The 21667-nt window shown below is 32.3% G+C and overlaps 1 protein-coding gene across 3 annotated transcripts; it reads left to right on the plus strand.

Moving 5' to 3' along the window:
• On the plus strand, positions 1 to 21239 carry LOC127728055 (uncharacterized). Of its 3 annotated transcripts, none has more exons than XM_052235238.1 (15): positions 1 to 31; positions 221 to 360; positions 1509 to 1613; positions 5003 to 5101; positions 7005 to 7103; positions 7601 to 7699; positions 9146 to 9246; positions 9630 to 10014; positions 10722 to 10910; positions 11547 to 11824; positions 13017 to 13281; positions 15237 to 15522; positions 18071 to 18091; positions 18975 to 19065; positions 19785 to 21239. In XM_052235238.1, exons 1-14 carry the CDS (start codon positions 19 to 21, stop codon positions 19055 to 19057), a joined length of 2163 nt encoding a protein of 720 aa, XP_052091198.1. In that variant the 5' UTR covers positions 1 to 18; the 3' UTR covers positions 19058 to 19065; positions 19785 to 21239. The 3 variants fall into 3 exon arrangements, with proteins under 3 accessions (XP_052091198.1, XP_052091197.1, XP_052091199.1); XM_052235237.1 differs by having other exon boundaries at positions 19877 to 21239; XM_052235239.1 differs by lacking the exons at positions 15237 to 15522; positions 18071 to 18091; positions 18975 to 19065; positions 19785 to 21239 and adding an exon at positions 14482 to 14977.
• Positions 21240 to 21667: the final 428 nt, after the last annotated feature.

The following is a 21667-nucleotide window of genomic DNA, read 5'->3' on the forward strand; positions in this document are numbered from 1 at the left end:
CCTATTTGTACAAAGGAAATGAGCACTAAAGGTAAGTTTTCGAAATTCAGTTTCCATATACAACTACATAATATATGTAATTCTTTAATCACGACTTTGTCGAATTAAAAATTAAAGGAAAAAATAAAATAATGACGTATATGTAATTATTTATGTGAGATTAATGATAGTAAAAGTTTATCAAATGAGTATATATTTTACTTTACAATTCTGTATACAGTTACCACTACTGGCGTGACTCTGAAAACTTTACCATCTGTTAGTGGAAACAATTCCCATTCAGGAGAAACACGAGTGCACCCTAAGCATGAGCCAACTGCTGTCAAAATATTTGTAACTCCCACAGAAAATCAACAGTTTGTAAGTGTTTATTACTTGATCAATGTCTCCCATTAAGTGTTTTTTTTTTATAAACACAGAATTTTGGCAAATTCATAAACAAATTATAGAACAATACAGTATACAGAGGATACAAGCAAACAAAAGTAAATGTTTGTTTACTTCGGTAACCATAGTATCAAAAAGCCATAATTATGTATGCTTTTATATTATCTGTTAAAACGCTTATTATTTGAAATATACGTGCGAATGCGTGTACATATATGTTTTGCTTTCATCGTTTATCGAAACACTGCCGTTAGAACGCTTGTTAAAATGGAAGGTATACAGTTATATCATCAATTTTCCAACTAAGATATTCGTCTCCAATACACAAGCTTGACAGATCTCTTTGCTCTCTGTTGACGAACACTTATATAATTAAAAATCCGGCATTGTGCTTAGAATAATTCAATTTTAACATTATAGAATTAGTTTACTCCAAACTATTACAGCCTTCTTTTCTCCTCGATTGTTATATTCAGAAGGAAATTAAATAATAAGATTATACGACATTTCTGTTTTTATTGGTTTGAGTTTTGATTATTTCTATCTACAAAACTTATAATAAAAAGTGCTCGACCTCCCCTAGGAGACATTTCACCTATATATATAAGCTCTACATTAACAGTTCTTTGCACTGTTGATGTGAGCTAGTAAAAATATAAACACATATTAAGCCGAGCGGAAGTTGCTTTAAACAAAGTTGTAAAACAAAAGGGTCCAGTCTTGATTTCTTAATAGATTCATCAAACCTTTTATAACACCAGAGTTATAGCTTAACATTAAAGTACAGTTTCTGCTGGAACGCAATAGGATATTTCTTAACGGAAAATCACAAAATTAATTCGACAAATCAACATAAGAATACTTAAAATATACTCTTTAATCTCCTTTTGGTGTTTGTAATTCTTAATAAGCGTTTTGCAATAGACTTAGTTTTGTAAAACAGTCATAGTGTCGTTAATCGCATATCATATTATTCTACTTACTTGCAATGTTGATATTACCGGTAACACGATTCAGTTTCCAGTTTTGTCAAAAGGCGAATACAGTAGCCTCGGAAAATTACCGCAGTTATTATAAGTTTGTGTTTTCCATTGATTGCTATTTTCGGTATAATTTTGTAGAATCACCTGGGAATACAGTTGTTGCAGCTGATACGTAATGGTAATACAAAACAAGCATTAGAATTACTTAATGGCCAAAATGCAGATCTATCTTTTTGTGACCAGGTGAGACTAATGACGTTACGTACGGTATTCGGTCTTTTTTTCATTAGAACCTTTCTTGATGCACAAATAAGACATTTTTTTTTCTTTCTACAAATTATTAAACGGTAAACTGTCTTGATTCATCAATTGAATCAAAGTAAGATAAATGAGGTTTAATAAATTGATTATTATGTTTTGCAAAGAAGTCAGTCAAAATAAAAGAAAAACGATGTCGCGTAACGTTACCTTTTTTTAAACCGAACACTATTATTTGTATCATTTGGTTGCTGTTGTCTCATTAGCATGTACCCTCTAACCCTGGTTTTCTTCTTACTCGTAAGCTTTAAGTCGTAATACGAGGAAAGGTTACACAGCAGAAGCAAATTATCATAATTCTCATTAAAAATCCACTTGCAAACCTGTGTTTAACAAATGTCGTAACCAGTGGTAAACACTGATTGTTACATGACCGTTAATTGAATACATTTTGAGAATCGCAGCTTCAGTGTTGAAAGGAAAATGCCTCAACTTTGTATTTTGCTTCCGAAGCGTATCAATAAGTTCAAATGTGTCGTTTCTGACTTAACGAGCTCTATAAACAATATCACCGAAAACAAAAACATATAATATCCCGTTAGTAGTAAGGTTTCGACAGGTACAGCAAAACTTCAAAACCAAATCTTTGTAATTCAGTGAAAGTTTTAAGAAGTTTGCTGTGACGAAATCAATGAATTAGTATTGTACCATTTATATATATATATATATTCGCTTTAGTCAAGCCACCAGACTAAAGCGAATTTGCTCCTCGGAATCCAAACTCAACTACCGTTTGGGACAACTCAAAAATCAACTTAAATTAAGAGGATACATAAATTGAAATATCACAGAAGCTTTTAGTAAAGCCCAAGAAAAAGATCGAAATATCTTCATGGAATAAGAAGATAAGACGACCCGCACAGATATAATTCCGTTTGTTTTCACCTTCCATCCCGATTTGACACATATTTCATCTACTGTTCACAAGCACTGGTGTCTTATTGAAAACGACTCTTCCTTAAAAGAAATTTTTCAATCACCTCCTGTTATTGCTTATTGCAGACCAAAAAATCTCATAGACATATTTGTTACATCTGAAGTAAAAAAACAAGAAATCTCTAAAATCGGGTGTTACAAACAATGCGGAAGAAGCAATTGTAAGTGCTGTAAAGTCGCCAACACTGAAAACTCTTTCACCAGCACAGTAATAAAGCAGCGATATAAAATCTATGTACCATCTAATTGTAAAACGGAAAAAAATAGTATCTATATTCTTACTTGTGGAACTTACAAGCTGCAATATGTTGGCGAAACAGAAACTAAATTCAACATCAGATTTAATAATCACCGGTCATTTTATACCAAAGGAAGAAACTGCCCAAGCACGAGACACCTCTCAAGAACAGGACATACTTTTGAAAATATCACCTTCCAAATAATAGATGTCAACCAAAATTGGGACACCCAAAGTAGAAAACAGAGAGAGAGATTTTTGGATGCAGCAGCTATGTACTCTTGAACCTGATGGACTAAATGCGAGAGATGAAAAACAGTTTTAGCAAAAACCAAAGGAATAAATCTTGAACTTCATACTATTTAACTAAGACAATTATTTGTTTTGATTTAATAATCGCTATGTACAATATGCTGCAAAAATATATTTAAAGGACATGTACGATAAGCTGCAAAAATTTCTTAACAGCATCCGATTTTTACCTGGATGGCTGTACGCGCCTGATGAAGCTAATTTGTTTAGCGAAACATTGCATGAATATATAAAATAAAACACCAATTAGCGTGTTAAAGTACATTATTAGGCAGCGCTGGACACAGTGCAGGCGGTGTTGTCTCGACTTCCCAATAGCACGAGTTCGAATCCCGGCGAGGGAAGAACAAAAATTTACTTTTGCAAATTTGCAGATTTAACATTGTTGTACTGATATTTAGAGTAATTATGAATATAATATGTGTTTTCAGTCGTATATCACCTTCACTGGTGATCCAATAGATGAATCTGTCGTAGAGTTGTCACTTGTTTAGACGTAATTATCAAAATAATTATTTCTGTGACGGTATCTTACGATCCTTTACGATAGACATTTAGCTAATCTGCAATCAATTCCATCTTCATGCGTAGTATACCATGTACTGTGTTTCAACTCTAGATTCTACTGACGAGGAAAGGTAACACTAGGCCACCGAAAGCTGAAATATTAATTCAGTCTAGGTGGCCGAGTGGTCTAGCGCGCTGGACACAGTGCAGGCGGTGTTGTTTCGATATCCCTATAGCATAAGTTCGAATCTCGGCGAGGAATGATTTAACATTGTTGTGCTGATATTTAGAGTACTAGTAGTTATGAATATATTGTGTGTTTTCAGCCGTGTTGTCTCGATATCAAGAACAAAAAATTGTCGTAGAAGTATTAAGTGAAAAGTACAGTTAAGAATCAGATCTACTCTAACATTGTTTGGTTGATTTTCTAGGTACTTTATATGTATTATATATATATATAGATTCTACCACTGTATCGAGTGTGATACGATATTTATCCACTCGAGACAGTTAAATTTACAAATTTAAAACGCGAGGCTCGCCAAGCGTTTTAAATATTTAAAATTTAACTGTCGAGAGTGGATAAATATCGTATTACACGAGATTTGGTGGTGGAATCTGTTTCTCTAATGATTTTCAAACAATACGCAGGCAAATTTATTCCTTCTTTTCGAATGATCTGCAAAAAGATGTGCTCTTTCTATGTGACGTCATCAGGCATGGTCGCCTTTTTTCATGCCGTCACAATAGGAAATTCAGAAGAAAGCAAGAAAATTCGACGTCATAATCGGATGTTAACCAATGAAGAACTGAGATCAAACGAACCACACGTTGATTAAATTTTTTTTATACAATGGGTGCAGAAAGGGATAAATTGACGAAGAATTAGAGAAATATATATATATATATTACGTTCATTGAAATATAAAACGCGTGACTACAGACATAGACATAACGAACGAGTTTGGATAATTACACACCGTAAGAAGGGATAAAAAGAACATCAATGTCTAACGAAAAGGAAAATTAACAGTAATGAACGAAAAATCGTCTCTTTTGTTATACTTCTTTGTTGAGTGTTTCTCTTGTAAAACTGAAATCCTTTTTTTTTCGTTTTGATGCCCCTTAACTCAACCTCACCCGATAAAAGGTTATTCTGGATACACGTGTCTATTGACACTTAAATGCGAAATATCAATGTATGTCTTTATACAAAGTTTATATATAAAACGTCTAAATAATTAATTATAAATATATGTTAGAATATCAAAGATGGTTTAGATAAGGCAAATTACTTATTTTAAACATTAACTGAATATAGGCCGGATGGAGTGCAATGCACCATGCAGCCTGCAGTGGATTTGTAGAACTAATAATACAGCTGAGAGAGAAAGGAGCTTCAGTTGACGCCTTAGATTATGTAAGTACTGAATGATACAATTATAGCTTTTTCATGGTAAATATGAGAACAACCTTATAGAAGTCTTCTATTTCAGAACGAGTACCATTTGGATTAATTATTTTGCTTTGCAAGGCCGTAGCGCATGTCCAAATCAACTGAGGCAAATCGTCGAGCGGAGCGAGGCGAAAATTTTTTTTAGGGGGGTTCGGGTGCATGAAACGGGAGAAGCTTATTTCAGCATTACTATGGGAGAGGTCAATGTATTTATAATAAATAACAAGAAAAATATAACAGAAATGCGTTTTTTTTTATTAGCTAGCCTAGTAAGTAACAAAACAAGTTTCAATATTAAAGTTAATCTCTGTTGGTCAACCAAAACTTTCCGATTCTCCTGTGACCTGTACTATCGAAAAGCTTCAACACACGTTCTTTGTCAGCTGTAACATTCCTATGCACATGGAGCATGGCAAGCCCACAAAGCCTGTCACCACCCATTGCAGCCCGTTCCCAGGTTTTCAAACGCCTTAAACTTGAAAACGATCTCTCACAACAGACTGATGTGACAGGCAGAGTTAAAAGTACTTGTAATATTATGAAAACATTTGGGTATAAGTCTTTGTTAGCTAGCTTAATTGCTGTCTGGAGGCTTCCTTCATCTAGCATTGCTACTGTCTTTCTTACCCACCTTTCAAGTTCACATGTTAACTCTTCCATGTTAGTTACGTCCGGAAATGCTTGGAAAAGGGGTTCAATTAATTCCGGTGTTAACTTGCCTACATTTTTTGGAATAAGGTAATATCCTAACTCATTTTATCGATTAGCATTTGTTGTTCAGTGAGTTGATAGTGTAAACATTGGTAACTATAGCGTTATCGATTCAAAAATAAACCAAGGAAAGTAATAAGCCAGCATACTTATAGGGGGTGTTTATACTCATGAGTTACCTTTTTCATCTTTTTTTCTCTTTAAAGAACCCGTCTTCAACCAGTTTTGTAACGACATTAAGATATGTTTCAATTTTTTTATTTCGATTTGTATTCGGAACACTTATTTTTTTACCGTCACCGCTATGGTAAAAGCTGCAATCGCTGCTGCAGATTGGACACACTGTATGTAGTGTGCCGGTAGATAATTTGAAACTCGAAACTCGCATATTGATAATGTAAAATACATAATTGAAAAAAAAATGACACTTCTAAAGTTTGGTCGTCGTTTCAAAAGTGAGGCATTTGCCTCAGTTGCCTCCATTACGCTACGGCCCTGCTTTGAAAATGATAATAAAAAATGTACAATCCATAAAAAGCTATTTTAATCGTAACCTTCGTACAAAGGAAGTTAAATATAAGTCAATTGCCTTTAAAATGGCAGCACATATTTCTTTTGTGTCGTTCGTGGTGGCATTGATAGATAATGCGAGGCGACAGTAGTTTACCGACGTTGTTTACTTGAAAATCTTTTTGGAATAAACCAATTTATTACATTGGTAGCATTGAATTACATTGATTTCCCAGTCAAATAAAAACCGATAATTTCACATGTGAAATAAACGTGGTTATTTCACTCTCTGACGTCATACAACAATAGGCGTTGTCAAGACGTCGATAACGTCGGATCAAAACAAATTGTGAATGCGTAGAAAAAAGATATAGTTCCTTACATTTTCTACATTAATTTCATTAAAAAAAGCCATTTGCCAATGTAATAAAAAGAATAACTAATCAAAGAATTCAAATATCGAAAAATATTCAACTCGTGACCGAACAACACTGATAATTAACTCATGCGCTACGCGCATTCGTGAATTAATGTGTTGTTTGGTCACTCGTTGAATATTTTTCTCTATTTGAATTCTTCGATTAGTTATTCTATAAATCATAATTTAATGAAAACATTTATAGTATAAAAGAACTATTTATTTCAGTCAAATGAAACAGCATTACACAAGGCGTCGAGGAAGGGACATGCTGAAGCAGTTATAGTACTCGTCACATTTGGGGCGGACATTAGTGCTGTAAACAGTGTAAGATGCTATTTTTTGTAAAATATTTTGTCCCTTGGCGAAGCCAATGAGGATTATTTTTTCACGTAACCAGGTGACTGCATGTGTCTTGTTAGCCTGATTTTTATAGTTTTTTTATACTCACACCCAGATGAAATACGTTTTATGATCATCAATCTGTTTATTTCATGCAGAAATGTCAGTTATACTTACCTCTATTTTCCTTAATGCATTTCATTTTGTCAAAGTACTTTCATTTCTATTTATAGTATAAAATATGAAAATAGTGAGACGGCAAAATGCCGTGAATGTAAGCAACCATTTAGATCATTGTAAATTGCATTCTATCAACTGTTTTGACTAAATCATGATTTGAAGGTAAACTGGTTAGTGCATTTATGTAGTTTTTTTCTTTTCCATTTTGAGATGAATAAAAAATCATTTTCTTCTATCTTCTACAAGAAAGAAAAAAACAAAACAAAATATACTTGTGTTTTACCGGTTTTTTCTATAAATAGAATGGAGAGACAGCATTAGAGCTTGCAGTGAAAGCCGTCAAAACTATAGTTGTAGAAACTTTATGCATGCTTGGAGTTGAAGTTTTGTTACAAGACTGGGTTTGTAAAATTTTAACAGTATCTCAATAAATTGATAGTTTTGTACACCAATATGAGTCACAAAATACAAACAATAGGATTCATAACTTTAAGTTAATAATGCAATAAACAAAATTCAACCTTTAGGCGAATATTTGCATTCCAGCAACATATTATCGTTTATAGATATAAGAAGATGTGGTATGAGTGCCAATGAGACAACTCTCCATCCAAGTCACAATTTGTAAAAGTAAACCATTATAGGTCAAAGTACGGCCTTCAACACGGAGCCTTGGCTCACACCGAACAGCAAGCTATAAAGGACCCTAAAAATGACTAGTGCAAAACCATGCAAACAGGAAAACCAACGGTCTAATCTTTATAAAAAAAACATCGAGAAACACTTATGAACCACATCAACAAACGACAACCACTGAACATCAGGTTCCTGACTTAGGACAGGTGCAAACAAATGCAGCGGGTTTAAACGTTTTAATAGGCGCCAACCTTCACACTACCTGAAACAATAGTATAACATCACAACATAGAATGACAAGTTTTGAAACTTACTGATAATGTAAAAAGTTTGTCAGATTCAGAAAATGAGACCGTAGCGGAACAGTTCCCCAGCCTTAAAACACTTCATATAGTCAATTTTAGGTATATAAATCGTGTACTTACACTTTCTGCAACTTAGATAAATATGACCGTAGACGTGTTTTGTTGTTCTGATAAGACCCTTTAAAAAATTATGGTTTTCCATGTTTTGTGTATTTTACTTCCAAATTTTTGGTCTTCATTTTATTCCGGAAATACGTGTCAGTGCACACTGAAATCGCTGTCACGTTATTAACCTTAACTACTTCAGTATTGCGCTTAAAGGGGCATTAGTTGCCAAATTCATTCCAATCGAATCGATCCAAACCCCCAAATTTGATATTATATATACTAAAACGTATGTCAAAACTACAAAAGTTTCAAAGAAAACAATCTCAAACTGGCTGCTTTTAGCGATTTATTATTTCAATATTCCGCTTTTATCAATGTTTGAAACCAGAAAAGTCATACGTTAATTTTTTGTCCAAATCTTAGGTAATGACCCTTTAAATATATTTAATATATCAAAGTTTTATATTGATTTGATAGTTGCACAAATATTCAGTATTAAACTGCATTTCCATCCCCTTATTTGTTACTAATATCACATGTGTTATGTAGAATACCTTTGGCAGCATTTTGTCTTTAATAATTGAATGGATAATATGCCAGTTTTGAGAAAAATGAATATTACATGGGTAGCACATTCTGCCCATGAATCATGTCTTGCAATAAATTGTGGTACGCCTCTTGCTCTCTTACTGCTTTAAATTCACAAAATCTGGATTCATTTATATGTATACAGTAAAAAAAATCAATAATATTAACTTATTTAATAATTATAATTATAATAATTTTATTTTATTACAGTCGTGGTCGATGATTGACGATAACGAACTGAGTAAGACACAGAAGAAAATTATAGAACTGTTGCTTAAGCAGCATTCTCGCAGTTCTGGATATACACAAAAGTAATTTTCTTTCCTTTCTTACAAACTGTAATAAATGTGACACACAGACACCAACAAATCACCTGTATATTGACGAAACAAAATTATAATGTGTGTTTCTCAAGAGATAATTGGCATTTCTATGGGAACAAACTGTGCTCCTCTTTTTTCAGACTTGTTATTTTATGTTTATGAGGCATACTTCATACAGGAGTTCTCAAAGAGAATGACAAAAAGCGATCACGGTCCTTTAACTTTCCGCTTAATAGAATATGTCCTCTTTATTCTTTATTTTTTTAGTTGTTTTTCCTTTACTTAACGTATTCAATACAATCTTATCTTGGTAACAGGTAAGAGCTATACTCTTATTCAGGTGGAACATTTGAATGATCTTTTTATTGCAGACTTATTCAGTTTGAAATAGTCCATCTAAAAGCCAGAGAAAACAAATGTCTGGAAAAGCTAGGTGTGGAGGTTATTGGTAATGATGATGTTGAAGACGAAAAAGTCAATGATGGCATGGATGGTGACGGCTTTTTTCTTTATTGTGGTAAGATGAAGTCAGAATATTCTGATGTCACCAACAGCCTTAAAGACAACAACGAAATTGTCAGTGATATTTATGAATGCAGACTGTGGTGTAATAAACGGAAGACCCTAAGACTGAGTGTACGTCTGAACACTGTTCTAGCAAGCAATGAGAATCTCGTGATTATGTCCCCTGCTGAAAAGATCGGTCGAATAGATTGTATTGACAAGTTTACCGAACACAAAAAACAATCCAAACATGTGAGTACTCTATTTAAGCTGAATTAAACAGAAAGTTGTTTCATTGTTAACTTTAGAAAAGAAAAATTGATAGAATGTTATAATAACGAAAGAAATAAGAACTAGGCCAGTCATGAACGTAGTCAAACAAAAACCAGAGATATACCAAGGTGGGAAATAAATTAATCGAGCGAAGACTGAGAGAACATGACAAAATGATTAAAAAATAAATATTTATTCAGAGACGAAAGAAAAATGAGATCTCATTAAACATTGATAAATTAAACACAGGTATTCCTTAGCTTGTTATTTTGGTTAATTAAAGGCTTTCGGTTAAAAGTACGCCATCATAATTTGGTTGACCGTTATGAAATATCAAGTGTCAGAGATGACCACGAATATTTCTAAATTGCAGTAGCCACTATGATCTTGTCCTCTTTTTCTCGATTGTGACTTCAGCAAATGGACTTGCCACCGACTGTCATTTGCCATGAGCACCATGCACAATGTAGAAATTTGTGATATTTTTGGACTGAAATTATCATATTATATTCCTGCCTTTATTTAGCATTAAATAAGCTTAAATGCGAAAAGGGGGGAAGATGCAGAAGGCGTAGGGGCATCAACCGTTTTAAACTTTGACCACCTTTGACATGTTAGGGCAAATGCTAGCTTATAAAATTAGAAACATTGATCCCATTTTTAATTTTACCCCATACTTTTTTCAGTATTCTGTCGCATATGTCACTCTCAGTGTTAAGACGACGTCAGTAGCATTCTACTTTGGAAAACAAATAGAGCCGGAAAAGTTCAACATCGGTTCGGAAGCTGTAACACTTAAGCCTAAAGGAGAACCTGAAGCTGAAATAAGTATTCCGAAAGGTTCCTTTGAATCAGAAGGACAAATGTCTTTACAGGTAGCCATTTTTTACTATTTGCAAATATTGTATCACGGGATTCCGTATAATCATTCCTATGTATCTTTGACATTAGCTAAGGTATTTATAGCCACCAATTGCAAAAATGGAAGCTGTAGTTTTAAGTTTACTGACTAATTGGTAAGGCATCTTAGTCATATGCCAGAGTAAGGATCATCGAACAATTTCTGGAAGGCAGTACAATAAATTACTATTTTATCCTTTCAAAAATCAATATTCTCCAATTTATTTTATTCTATATGAAATTTGAAGTCGAGAGGTAAATTCTAATGAACGGTATCTCATTACATCAAAAATAGAAAAAGACATAATTTTTATGATAAGATATCATTACAATATTTTCTTTGGGATAAATTCATAGTTTCGCATGTATATATTTTCATTTTATCAACTAGACAAGACAGATTTTATTCAAAGAACGTTTTCATAAAATTCAATAAATTTCAGTTTTTCTTCCTGTGTCACAGACGAATAAAGAAGAATTAAGATACCTACAGCCAATGTTAATACATAAAACACTATTGATTACATTTGCAAACTTTGGGAACCTTGTAACTGTACAGCTTCAGTAGTTTTTCCCCAAAAAATCTAATCCTATCAATTTTGTAAATTTAGATTGTTGATACCAAAGGAGCGAATGAAGAAGAAGACGAAGAATCAGGAGATTTGTTGACAACAAACATAGTTGACATATCTATGACTGATGGTCAGCAACCAAAGGAAGAAATTGGTATTAAAATTCCAATACATAACAAGTTGTCCGAGGATGATGCGGTAGTTATACTGGCAACGTCTTGTGAAGCACCTTGTTCTGTTGACGATTGGGAAACTATGGAGGCAGAAATGGACAAATCTGGCAAAGCTGCTATTTTTAGGATACGTCATTTTTCTATGTATGCAGTTTTGATTAAAGTTTGTCGATATTTGTTAAAAATAAGTGTATATCTTGTATCTGAAAGTGTAAATCTAATATTTATTTTCGATAAAAAGAGATTACATTTTAAACCGACTTGTTAGTTCTTATTTCATAGCTATATTTTCTTTACATTTGTTTAAATTTGTCATATGCATTTGGTAGATTCAATAAGTAAGAGGACGTCTTAAAAATATCAAAAGAGTTGCTAAAAGGAAGGCATTCCAGCAAGAAGATTCAACAACATCTTTTCATAAGATAGTATCAAAGATTTATACCTAGTACTTCTTGAAGTCATATGAAACGAGTTTCTTGTAATTTTTATTTTAAGGAAATTATTGAACCAATGTATGCATATATGCTCAACTAAGATATCTATGCACGCTTTTTACATTTAATGCGAATCTGTAACGTATTATCGTAAAACAGTATTACATTCAGTGAATGTTGATCGCAAGCTAATTAACGTTTGAGTTTGATGCCGAAGATTACCGGACGGTGACATTGATAAACAATCAATACAGAATCGTGGAGCACGTGGAAAATAAGTTAATTGATTGAGTGATGTTTATTTTTTTCTACATTTTCCATGTGTTCCCATTTGTTAATTAAACTTTCCTATAACAGTTGTTAAATGATTTGGTGTATTCAATTTGTTCTTTAAGAATCAATTATTACTATTTACCTTTCAGTGCACGTTTGATTACATTCTTTCATCATAGTTTTCTCTCGCACGTGCGCTGTGTGGTGGCCGAGGTTCTAACGAGAGGTCTCGTAGTTAAGGTCACTGCATACGGAAAAATGTCGGCAAGTTAGAGTACGCGAAGACACTTATTCAATAGCAGTACATTTTTGAAGATTTTGATAATATAAAAGATTTTCATTCACAAGAAAGTCCACGTACACTTGTTTTATAATAAAACTTAGCCTTTCAAGTATATAAAACATATTCAACTTTTTTTTTTAAATTTAAAGTACAATGTACCATAAAAAAACCAAAAAACCTTTATAGACTTAAATGTACACCTTGTTTTTTCCCGCTGAAAGAGAAGAAGATATATATGAAAATGGCGAGTGACTTTTTTACCGATTCATAAAAAATAATTGATATTTTATAAAAAAGTCTTCATGCAGATAAAATCATACGTATTCTCTTGTATATGTTTTACTAGCTATGCTGGTTCATCAAAAGAAAAAGTGAAAATAGACTTACCCGGTGTTGTCGACGCTTTGGAGAGAACTATAAACCGACAAAGAAAGATAGAGTTCATCTTGCTAACAAAATGGGTAAATGCTGACACTTTACTCTTGGTGATCGAAGGAACCGCTGCCCGGAAATCAGACAGTAGAATAAAATATTGGGCAAGACAAGGCTATAATGAAAAATCGTTGAAGAGAAGCATAGAAAGTCGTGTCAAAAATGGACAAAGATACATGGTAAATTATCATTTGATGTTAAAAAGCAAATAGATAGTTATAAAGTGACATAACTCTTAAAGCCATTTTCAAATCAAAGCTGCAATTCTTCACTTCATGTCCAGTTAGGAAATTTAAGAATTTTCCCAAACATGTATCTGAAATACAATATCTGGACATATCCAGGAATACTCAAGGAAATATCGATCATTTATACATAATAACTTAGAAGATGTCTTTAGAATTTGGGATGTGATAACAAAAAAATATAGATATCTAAAATGATATGGGAGCATACATAAGTTGGATTAGTAAAATTTGGTGAAAATCGCATCCGGGAAGACCGACATGGTTGAGGCTATTATAAGCGGAACACATTCGTGGTCATCTATGAAACAGAGATTAGATGACGGTCAACCAAATATATATTTAGATAATAATTTCAATAGATATTCCCGTAAATTAAAGTCAATTGTTGGCGCTGGCGTATCCAAAGAGTTGTTCCGGTAATCCCCCCCCCCTCTCTCTCTCTCTTTCTCTTTATTCAATTTAGTTTAATCACAAAAATATAATACAATTTGGCTTTTAAAAAGTCGTATACTCAGTCAACCATTATTATTAATACTTTTCAGTGTTTCTTTTATTGATAAATGAATAGAATAATCTATTGTGGTTTCTTTAGTGCAAGTTTATCATTGATATGCCAACTTTACGTACTAATCTAAAACATTTTTATTTACATATTGATAACAATTGGGAATATGATTTTTCGGTAAAAATTAATAATAAAACAATAGCCTTCACCAACTGATCTTTGGCTAACAACAATAGTTTTACATAAAAATATCTATGAATTAAGAATACATATTGAAGGGATTCTCCCGAATCTCTTGGACAATATTTAGACAAGTTTTGTATTGTTTTTTTAAATGCTGTAGGTGTGAAACCTCAAGGAAATATGTTATACAAAGTTCAAATACATTTTAAGCGATATATAATAATCTTGTATCCCTCAGAATTACTAGTAGGTTATTTGTTAAAGCCGATCTTGATCATACAACTCGACACATGTTAGGTCGTTATAATAGTAAATGTAAATGAATTTTAGGCTGAAACGGTCATTTTGATCTGAATAGCTATTAAATTCAGTACTGTTCAGACCAATTAAGATCTGTTCAGTCTATGTTCAGACTTTTCAGTAGTTGTCATTTACCTTTTCAGATCAACAACATACTGAATTGTCTGAAAAGCTACTTAACAGTACCGAATTGACAGCAAACGAATGTTCTGAAAAGTACCGAATTTACCATCGTCAATTGATCTGAAAATTGATTGAAAGACTGAACATGACTGAATAATTTATTGTTCAGTCTTTTCAGATGATGTAAAGATCACAATGACCGTGTCAGACTAAAATTCGTTCACTGGTTTATATATATGTATAGTCATGGGATTCATTTTTTTTATTATATGATGCTACGGATGCAACACATTTATAAATTGTTATTGTATTATTTCTATCATGTGATCAACTAAACAGTGTTAAACGTTTTAGAAAGATTGATAGTTCTTTTCTAATTTTCAATATATGAGAAAAGAGGAATCCTTAATAAATCGCTCAGTCAAACACAGAGTAATGTGCACGCGTAAACAAGGTTTTGTTTTTTACATTGAACTGTAGAAATGTCCAATAATTAAAGATTAATATATTTTCTCATCATTAGATATGACGATTTTTTGATACATTATATGTCCATCCATTGCTGCTGACAGATTTGTGTTGACCGAACATAATAGAAATTATATCCAAGAAATTTAAGTTGTATTTAATTACATGAAATTGACATACTTCATATCTCAAAAGATAATCACTTCTAAAAGTACATGTACTAAAAATCAGCGTATTCTCAAAATAATCTGTAACAGTCACAGCTTAATAGCTTTCCTATTAATTATTTTTATTTTGATTGTCACAGTTTACCTTTTTGGGAAATCTCGTAGAAGTATCAAGAGAAGAAAGCTTTGCTTTAATTTTCCAAAACAACAGGGATAATTTCCGGATGTTTAGTATGTGTTTAGATGACCCCGACAAACCATTAAGTGGAGAAGTTAAAATATCCCTTGAAAATGAAGTTGAGCGTATAATACCATTGAAGAAGAGTGGCTTATTTTCCTGCTGTAGTGCTCAAAAAGTAAAGAAAGTTACAGATATCGAGCATGCAAGCTTGCACACCATATCTTATGAGGTCATTAAACCAAAAGGTAACCAGACTAAATCACGACATAAGATCGCTTTGGTATTTTTTTTCCAAGGTTGAATTAGATCGAGTCACTTCAAAGGTCTCATCAGTCGGTTCTGCTAGAACAAATAAAAGAATATACCAAACAAAAAGCAATTGTTTGGAAGAAAATGATGTGATTCTATTATGCATGACATACCGATACATACTCCTTTCAAAATTATTTCAATCAAGGAAATGATTTAGACGGTAAAATTCAAATCTCCAAGCATAATGAAAAGGCATGACACTAAATCTTTGATAAATTGAGTACATCGAAGAAATGCGAAAACTAAATTTCGTCACAAAGCTTCTACGCCTCAAATTGTCAAAATCAACTTTATTTCAAGTATGATTCCTCAACTATGACAAAATATAAAAAGAACAAAAGTAAAGCCAAAACCAGACAAGGAATTAAAACCAATTATGCGGGAGATACATTCCTTAATTGAATTTGTATTCGAAATTTTATAATAGCGAATTTAAAACAAACAATATCCGTATTTTCATGCCAGTACCGAAGTACAACTACATCGAAATATTATGACAACGTCTTGTTGTCCTACACTATTCATATCAGCGGTTGTACTTCATAGAAAATTTCATAAAGCAACTTCATCTACAACAAATGAAGACATGATATTTGGCAATTCCTAGAACAAACTGTACAGATTTTAAGTTAATAAGAACAAATTCCTAAAGGTAGAATTTGTAATACAATATATACTGCAGCTGTGCTATTTGCGCAGTCAAATTGTATTAAACGTATAATCATTTGTGATATACAGTCACTGACCGTAAATCGCCTTGTTTATGACGTTGACAATGCGTTTCCGTAGAGTTTTATTTATGACGTCATTAAAAGGTACAGATTCGCAGAATTTTTACGTCGTTCGCTCAAAATTAAAAAATGATGGTTTTTACCCTAAATACTTCATTTGGAACAGTTGTAGGAGTTGCAGTATATAAAGAATAACCATATATTGTCTCAAAATATAAGTTTTATTTGTACTCGGCTCAAAACAGGAAAGCGTCTACCTGTTTCTAAACCTTGTACAAATAAAATTTATATTTCGAGACAATGTATGGTTATTCTATATTTAACATTTTGATAGAGTTATGTATGTCATTCTTCTGATGCAAAAGTTGTTTGGTAATCAAAATATTATAGTCATAGATAAAGTGACTGCAAACACGCGACATCAAACCGAGTAAGCAATTGATTCAACAGAATATGTCTAAATCGAGAAATTAACAATAGAAAAGGAAATTAAGAAAACAAATGGAAAATGGAATATAAACAAAAAAATATGGAAATATATCCCGATTATCATAAATTTTGGCATGTATATCAACATGAGAAATTCGAATATGCAGTCCTTTCAGCGAGCTCCAGTCAGCAGTCAAAAAAATTTCACACATGACTATATTAAGTATTATTTTTTTTTTCCAAAAATATCTGAATTTTTTTTATTTTATTAGCATTTGCTGCCATTCATTCTAATTCAAATATTTAAAAAAATGAAATAAAGCCAAAGTTTAAACGTATGAAATGAATTCGAAATTTTAGAAATCGTCAAAGGAAAGATAAAACCATGTCCAAAAGAAGAAAAAAAAGAGAATTAAAACAATTAAACCCTCACTAATTATACTGAAAACTGAATATGGATCAAATTTAACGCACCTTAATCGAGGATGCATTCCGGACGGTTTGGATTTTTGTTGATCCACAAGCGGAAGGTGCTGGTCATAAAAAAAGTATGAAGTTGACGAATAGTCGTTTTCGTTGGACAAGTGTTGAAAATATAAAAAATAACATGATTTTCGTTGTGGGAAACAAAACATATTGCATTTGACAGCAGTCAACCAGGGAATGGTGTGGTCCGTAGTTTGAAGAAGCTACTTTATCATTTAATGTCGATAATTCGACAGCAGGCGCGGATACAGGATGTGGTTATGGGTGGGGTGGGGTGGGGGGGAGTGTGAGGGCGCTCTTGAGAAAATGTGGTTAAAGAACCGTATTTTGACAAAAGATTTGTTGTAATTGATTCCGCGCCTGGGTTGCGTCCTTTCGACCATAAAAAAATGAAAACAACACATTATGAATATCATGCGTCCGAAGTGCTTTTCTGGATTTACCTTCATCAGAAACGCTCAAAGCCGATATTTGATAGCCAAGGCCGTAGAAGAACCGAAACAGTTGATGAGCTATATTGGCAAAAGGACCTAAAACATTAGCCAAATCCTTCTAAGGTCACCTTTGCCTGGGGGAGTTGAAGCCGTAGTTTCTTTATAATTTCAAAATTTATATACTTGCTATGAAGAATATCCTGACATGAAATACAAACTCTGGACAAGCTTCATATGCATGTGCTTACATTTGTTTTTTTATGATGCAAATTGCGTTTGATCATTTCATTTTGTTTTTAAAAAGATATTCATGTATATGAAATATACTTATCCGGTATACAGCTTGCTTGTTATCTGTTGTATCAAAGAAATGCTAATATTACTTCTTAACCTTTTTGTAGAACCCGATCCTCCTAAACCAGGTAAGAATAGCTAATATGAATTATATCTTTTTACAGTTTGCAATATAACATTGTTTGTACAACAAGATCTTACTAGCCTAGCAAACTAGTGGAACTGCTAGCAGGCCTGTTAATATCTTGTAACATTTCCAAATTGAATAGAAATGGCGTAGACTAGATTTTAGGTAATGGTCAGCTGATGTACAAAAGCACTGGTGTTAATTCTTTTGTTTCCGTTGGTACAATTCTGGTGGATTCAGGATACATCGTCTTTCGTATATCTACACTTGATTTCGGGGTTTAAAACATTTCTGGAAACAATTCTGAGGAAACATCGTATTTCGTAAATCTATACTTGATTTCGTGGTTTACAAAATTTCTGTATCAACCAAAATGATTTTTTTAAATTTTATGGAACAATTGAATTTGTGGTTTACATAACCAATAAAACCCACGAAAACGAGTTATCTACTAATAATAATGAATTCAAGGTAAGAAAGAAAGATTCTTTTAAAGTTCAATGATTTATTCGGAGTATCCAGTCCTGTTTTGTAGGTAGGACAAAGTTCATATTTTATTTTTGGGAACCTCAAAATCTCCAGGATGGAAAAATAAAATAGAATCTACACAATACCTTTAAATGCGAAGTTTTATCAAATTTCACTTACTAGGGTTAGGACTTCAGAGGTGTACTTGTTGTGCATTCAAATAAGCAGGTATGGGTAAACAAACATTACAACGGTAACTATACAACTCCTTTCTTCTATAAACATAATTGAGTTAATCGAGTTTAATTGTATCTAAACTTTTGTGAACAGCACATGAAACTAAAATATTATCCTGGCATACTTTTAACATATTATTCGTGTTTTTGTCATTTATAACTGGATTGAGACAATTTCAGAGCCCAAAAAAATGTCGGATCAAGCACTGAATAAATTGGGGCTAGTCAAATATAAAGTGAGTTCTACGAGACAACGAACTTAAATTTAAAGGTAAGTGAAATATCAAATGTCAAATCGTATTACCAGACAAAAAAAAATATGTCTTGATTCGGGATTATAAATAATACTGGTGAGAATACGAATTAAAGATATGGAAAGTACGTCTTCGAGACAGTATCCAAACGGAAGAGAGAATAGTTAATCTAATAAATAGTGGTAATATCGCATTGAAGTTCAGTGTTAAAAAGGAAATTTTCGAGTTATATTATATTTTGTATATAATAAGAGTAATCAAGAAAATGTCGCACACACAAAAAAAAAAAAGGTTTAAAATATAACGTGAAAATAATTGTAAAAAAAGAGACGTTGCGATTACGTCAATGAGATCAAAATGAGTAATAAAAGATACCAGGCTTATTCTAGTACAAAAGACGAGCTTTCGTCCACACAAGATTACCTTCTAACGGTCAGAGCATATTTCTGACATATGTTCTCATAGATATCACTCGGAAGTATACAAATCTTGTGATACCAGTACAGGGTTACAATATTTAGATGAAAAGTTAATATGTATATGTCCATAAATATTGTGCTATAACTTGAGTACGAGAATCAAAATTATAACAACATATGCATCAACGAATGGGTCTTCTGGTTTTGATTATGGTACTTAGTAAAGCATTCAAATACTATATATTTACCTGATAGATATCATTGCATTTTTATTTTTCTAGTTTCGTATTTTTAAATCAAATAAATATTTTCCCTAGATTGGATGATGCACAGTAATTTTGACATACTTAATAGTTACCGTGAATATCATGATCATAAATCAAAGCAACCAAATTGTATAATTTTATAGGATGAAGAGAGTAATTCACAGAGGAGGACTTCTTATTTGTGTAAATATTGGAGATTTCTGTAAACATTTGAAAGTTGAGACAATTATTTTTTGTGAAAATATGTAAATGTCTTTTATATTTGTACAATAGGCAGAACAAAAATACGAGTACTAAAACATAAGATATTTGTTTGTATAATTCAAACATCATATATTATATAACACTTACATATAGCATGGACAGCACGAGTGCTATTAACAGACCAAGCTCAACAGTTTCCCTTCAACATTAACTTCGCTTGGTGATCAAACACAGATTGAACATAAGCATCTCCTATTTTGGGCCGATTTTAACTAATTTTTCTTAAGTTTTCAGGTAATGAACTTAGTCCATTTTTTACAACAAATGCTAGATGGTATTTAGTTTGTGTCATGTTAATCCAACAGTTTCTATTCATCTAAATTTAATTTAATACTTGCATGTGGTGCAAAATGGAGATTTTTTTCGAATAAAGTTAAGAAATTATTTCACAGATTTTTCGGTCAATTGCGCTGAAATTTGTATTCAAAGAAAACAGCATTATTAGTGCACTCATGGTCTGCTAGGATTTTCATTGAATTACAAGATTTTAAGGCAGAGTTATATATATCTGTGTATTGCAGCTCATTGGAATGTAATTTATTTCGTGAAATACCCTAAACAATATACAAATCTTGCTATAACTAGTTATAGTTGGCTTAAGTGCTATACAGATAAAACCATTTTTTAGTCTGAAAATTATTTTAACTAGCATATCTATGCATATTTCAATCGATGAAAATCTTGCACTGGATTTTTTTAATCAATTTTTAACGACGCTGAAGGCTGATTAAAACGCAGATCCAGACAAGGTATTGATCTTGTTTCCATAATGTAATAATAGTCTATTCTTTTCCCTGACATAAATGTTGAATTCCCTCCTTGAATATCTCCTTATTTTGTGTTATATGTTTCTAGTTAATTGTCTTTATTGTTAAAGTAATTTAAACACGAACACACCACATTTTAATATGAATTGTCTAACCATAGATTATACTTTGGAAAGTGAGAAATTTATCAATCCTGTTTTAAAAGAGGAATAAAGTACTACGTGTATTTGAATGCTTATTTATTTAAACATAATCCTTCTATTTGGAAGATTTCGCACATTTAATTACCAAATTTCTAGTTGTTACAAGTGTGTTTTAGATAGTAATATTTCGTTCTATCACAATATGTATCCATATTATTTTACGCACTTTCAATAATTGTTCTATAATGATGTTCGCAATTGTTTTACTTTCAGTTTTCAAATGATCTCGTTTTATAGAATTTTGTTTACCAAAAATAAAGTTTTAACAAGATTATTTTAGTCCGTGTATATTATTATTTAATTTTTAGACCTATTTCTCGGTTCCTTATTTATTTTTCACCTTATTCTCTATTCTTAATAATTTTACACCCGACTATTCTCTGTTCTTTATGTTTTTACACCCTATTATTCTCTATTCTTTATTTGATGCCTATTTTCCTCTATTATTTATTTTTTTGGCCTTTTATTCTGAACTTTGTTCCCATTATTCTCTATTCTGTAAACCCAATCCAGACCCTCTTATGCTATTATAGGGTCATTTCTTGTGTTTGGCTGTACGAATAGTTGTATTGTTAATGACAGGAGAAACGGTGAAACCGTAGTAATTTCTTCAGTTATACATGTCCTTTAGTTTTGAATTCAGTTTCTTGGAAAAGAGAGGCGAAAGGAATTCAAACTCATAAGTCAAAAATAAACTGAC

Source organism: Mytilus californianus, unplaced genomic scaffold (genome assembly GCF_021869535.1).
Source record: "Mytilus californianus isolate M0D057914Y unplaced genomic scaffold, xbMytCali1.0.p SCAF_2, whole genome shotgun sequence".
Taxonomy (NCBI): domain Eukaryota; kingdom Metazoa; phylum Mollusca; class Bivalvia; order Mytilida; family Mytilidae; genus Mytilus; species Mytilus californianus.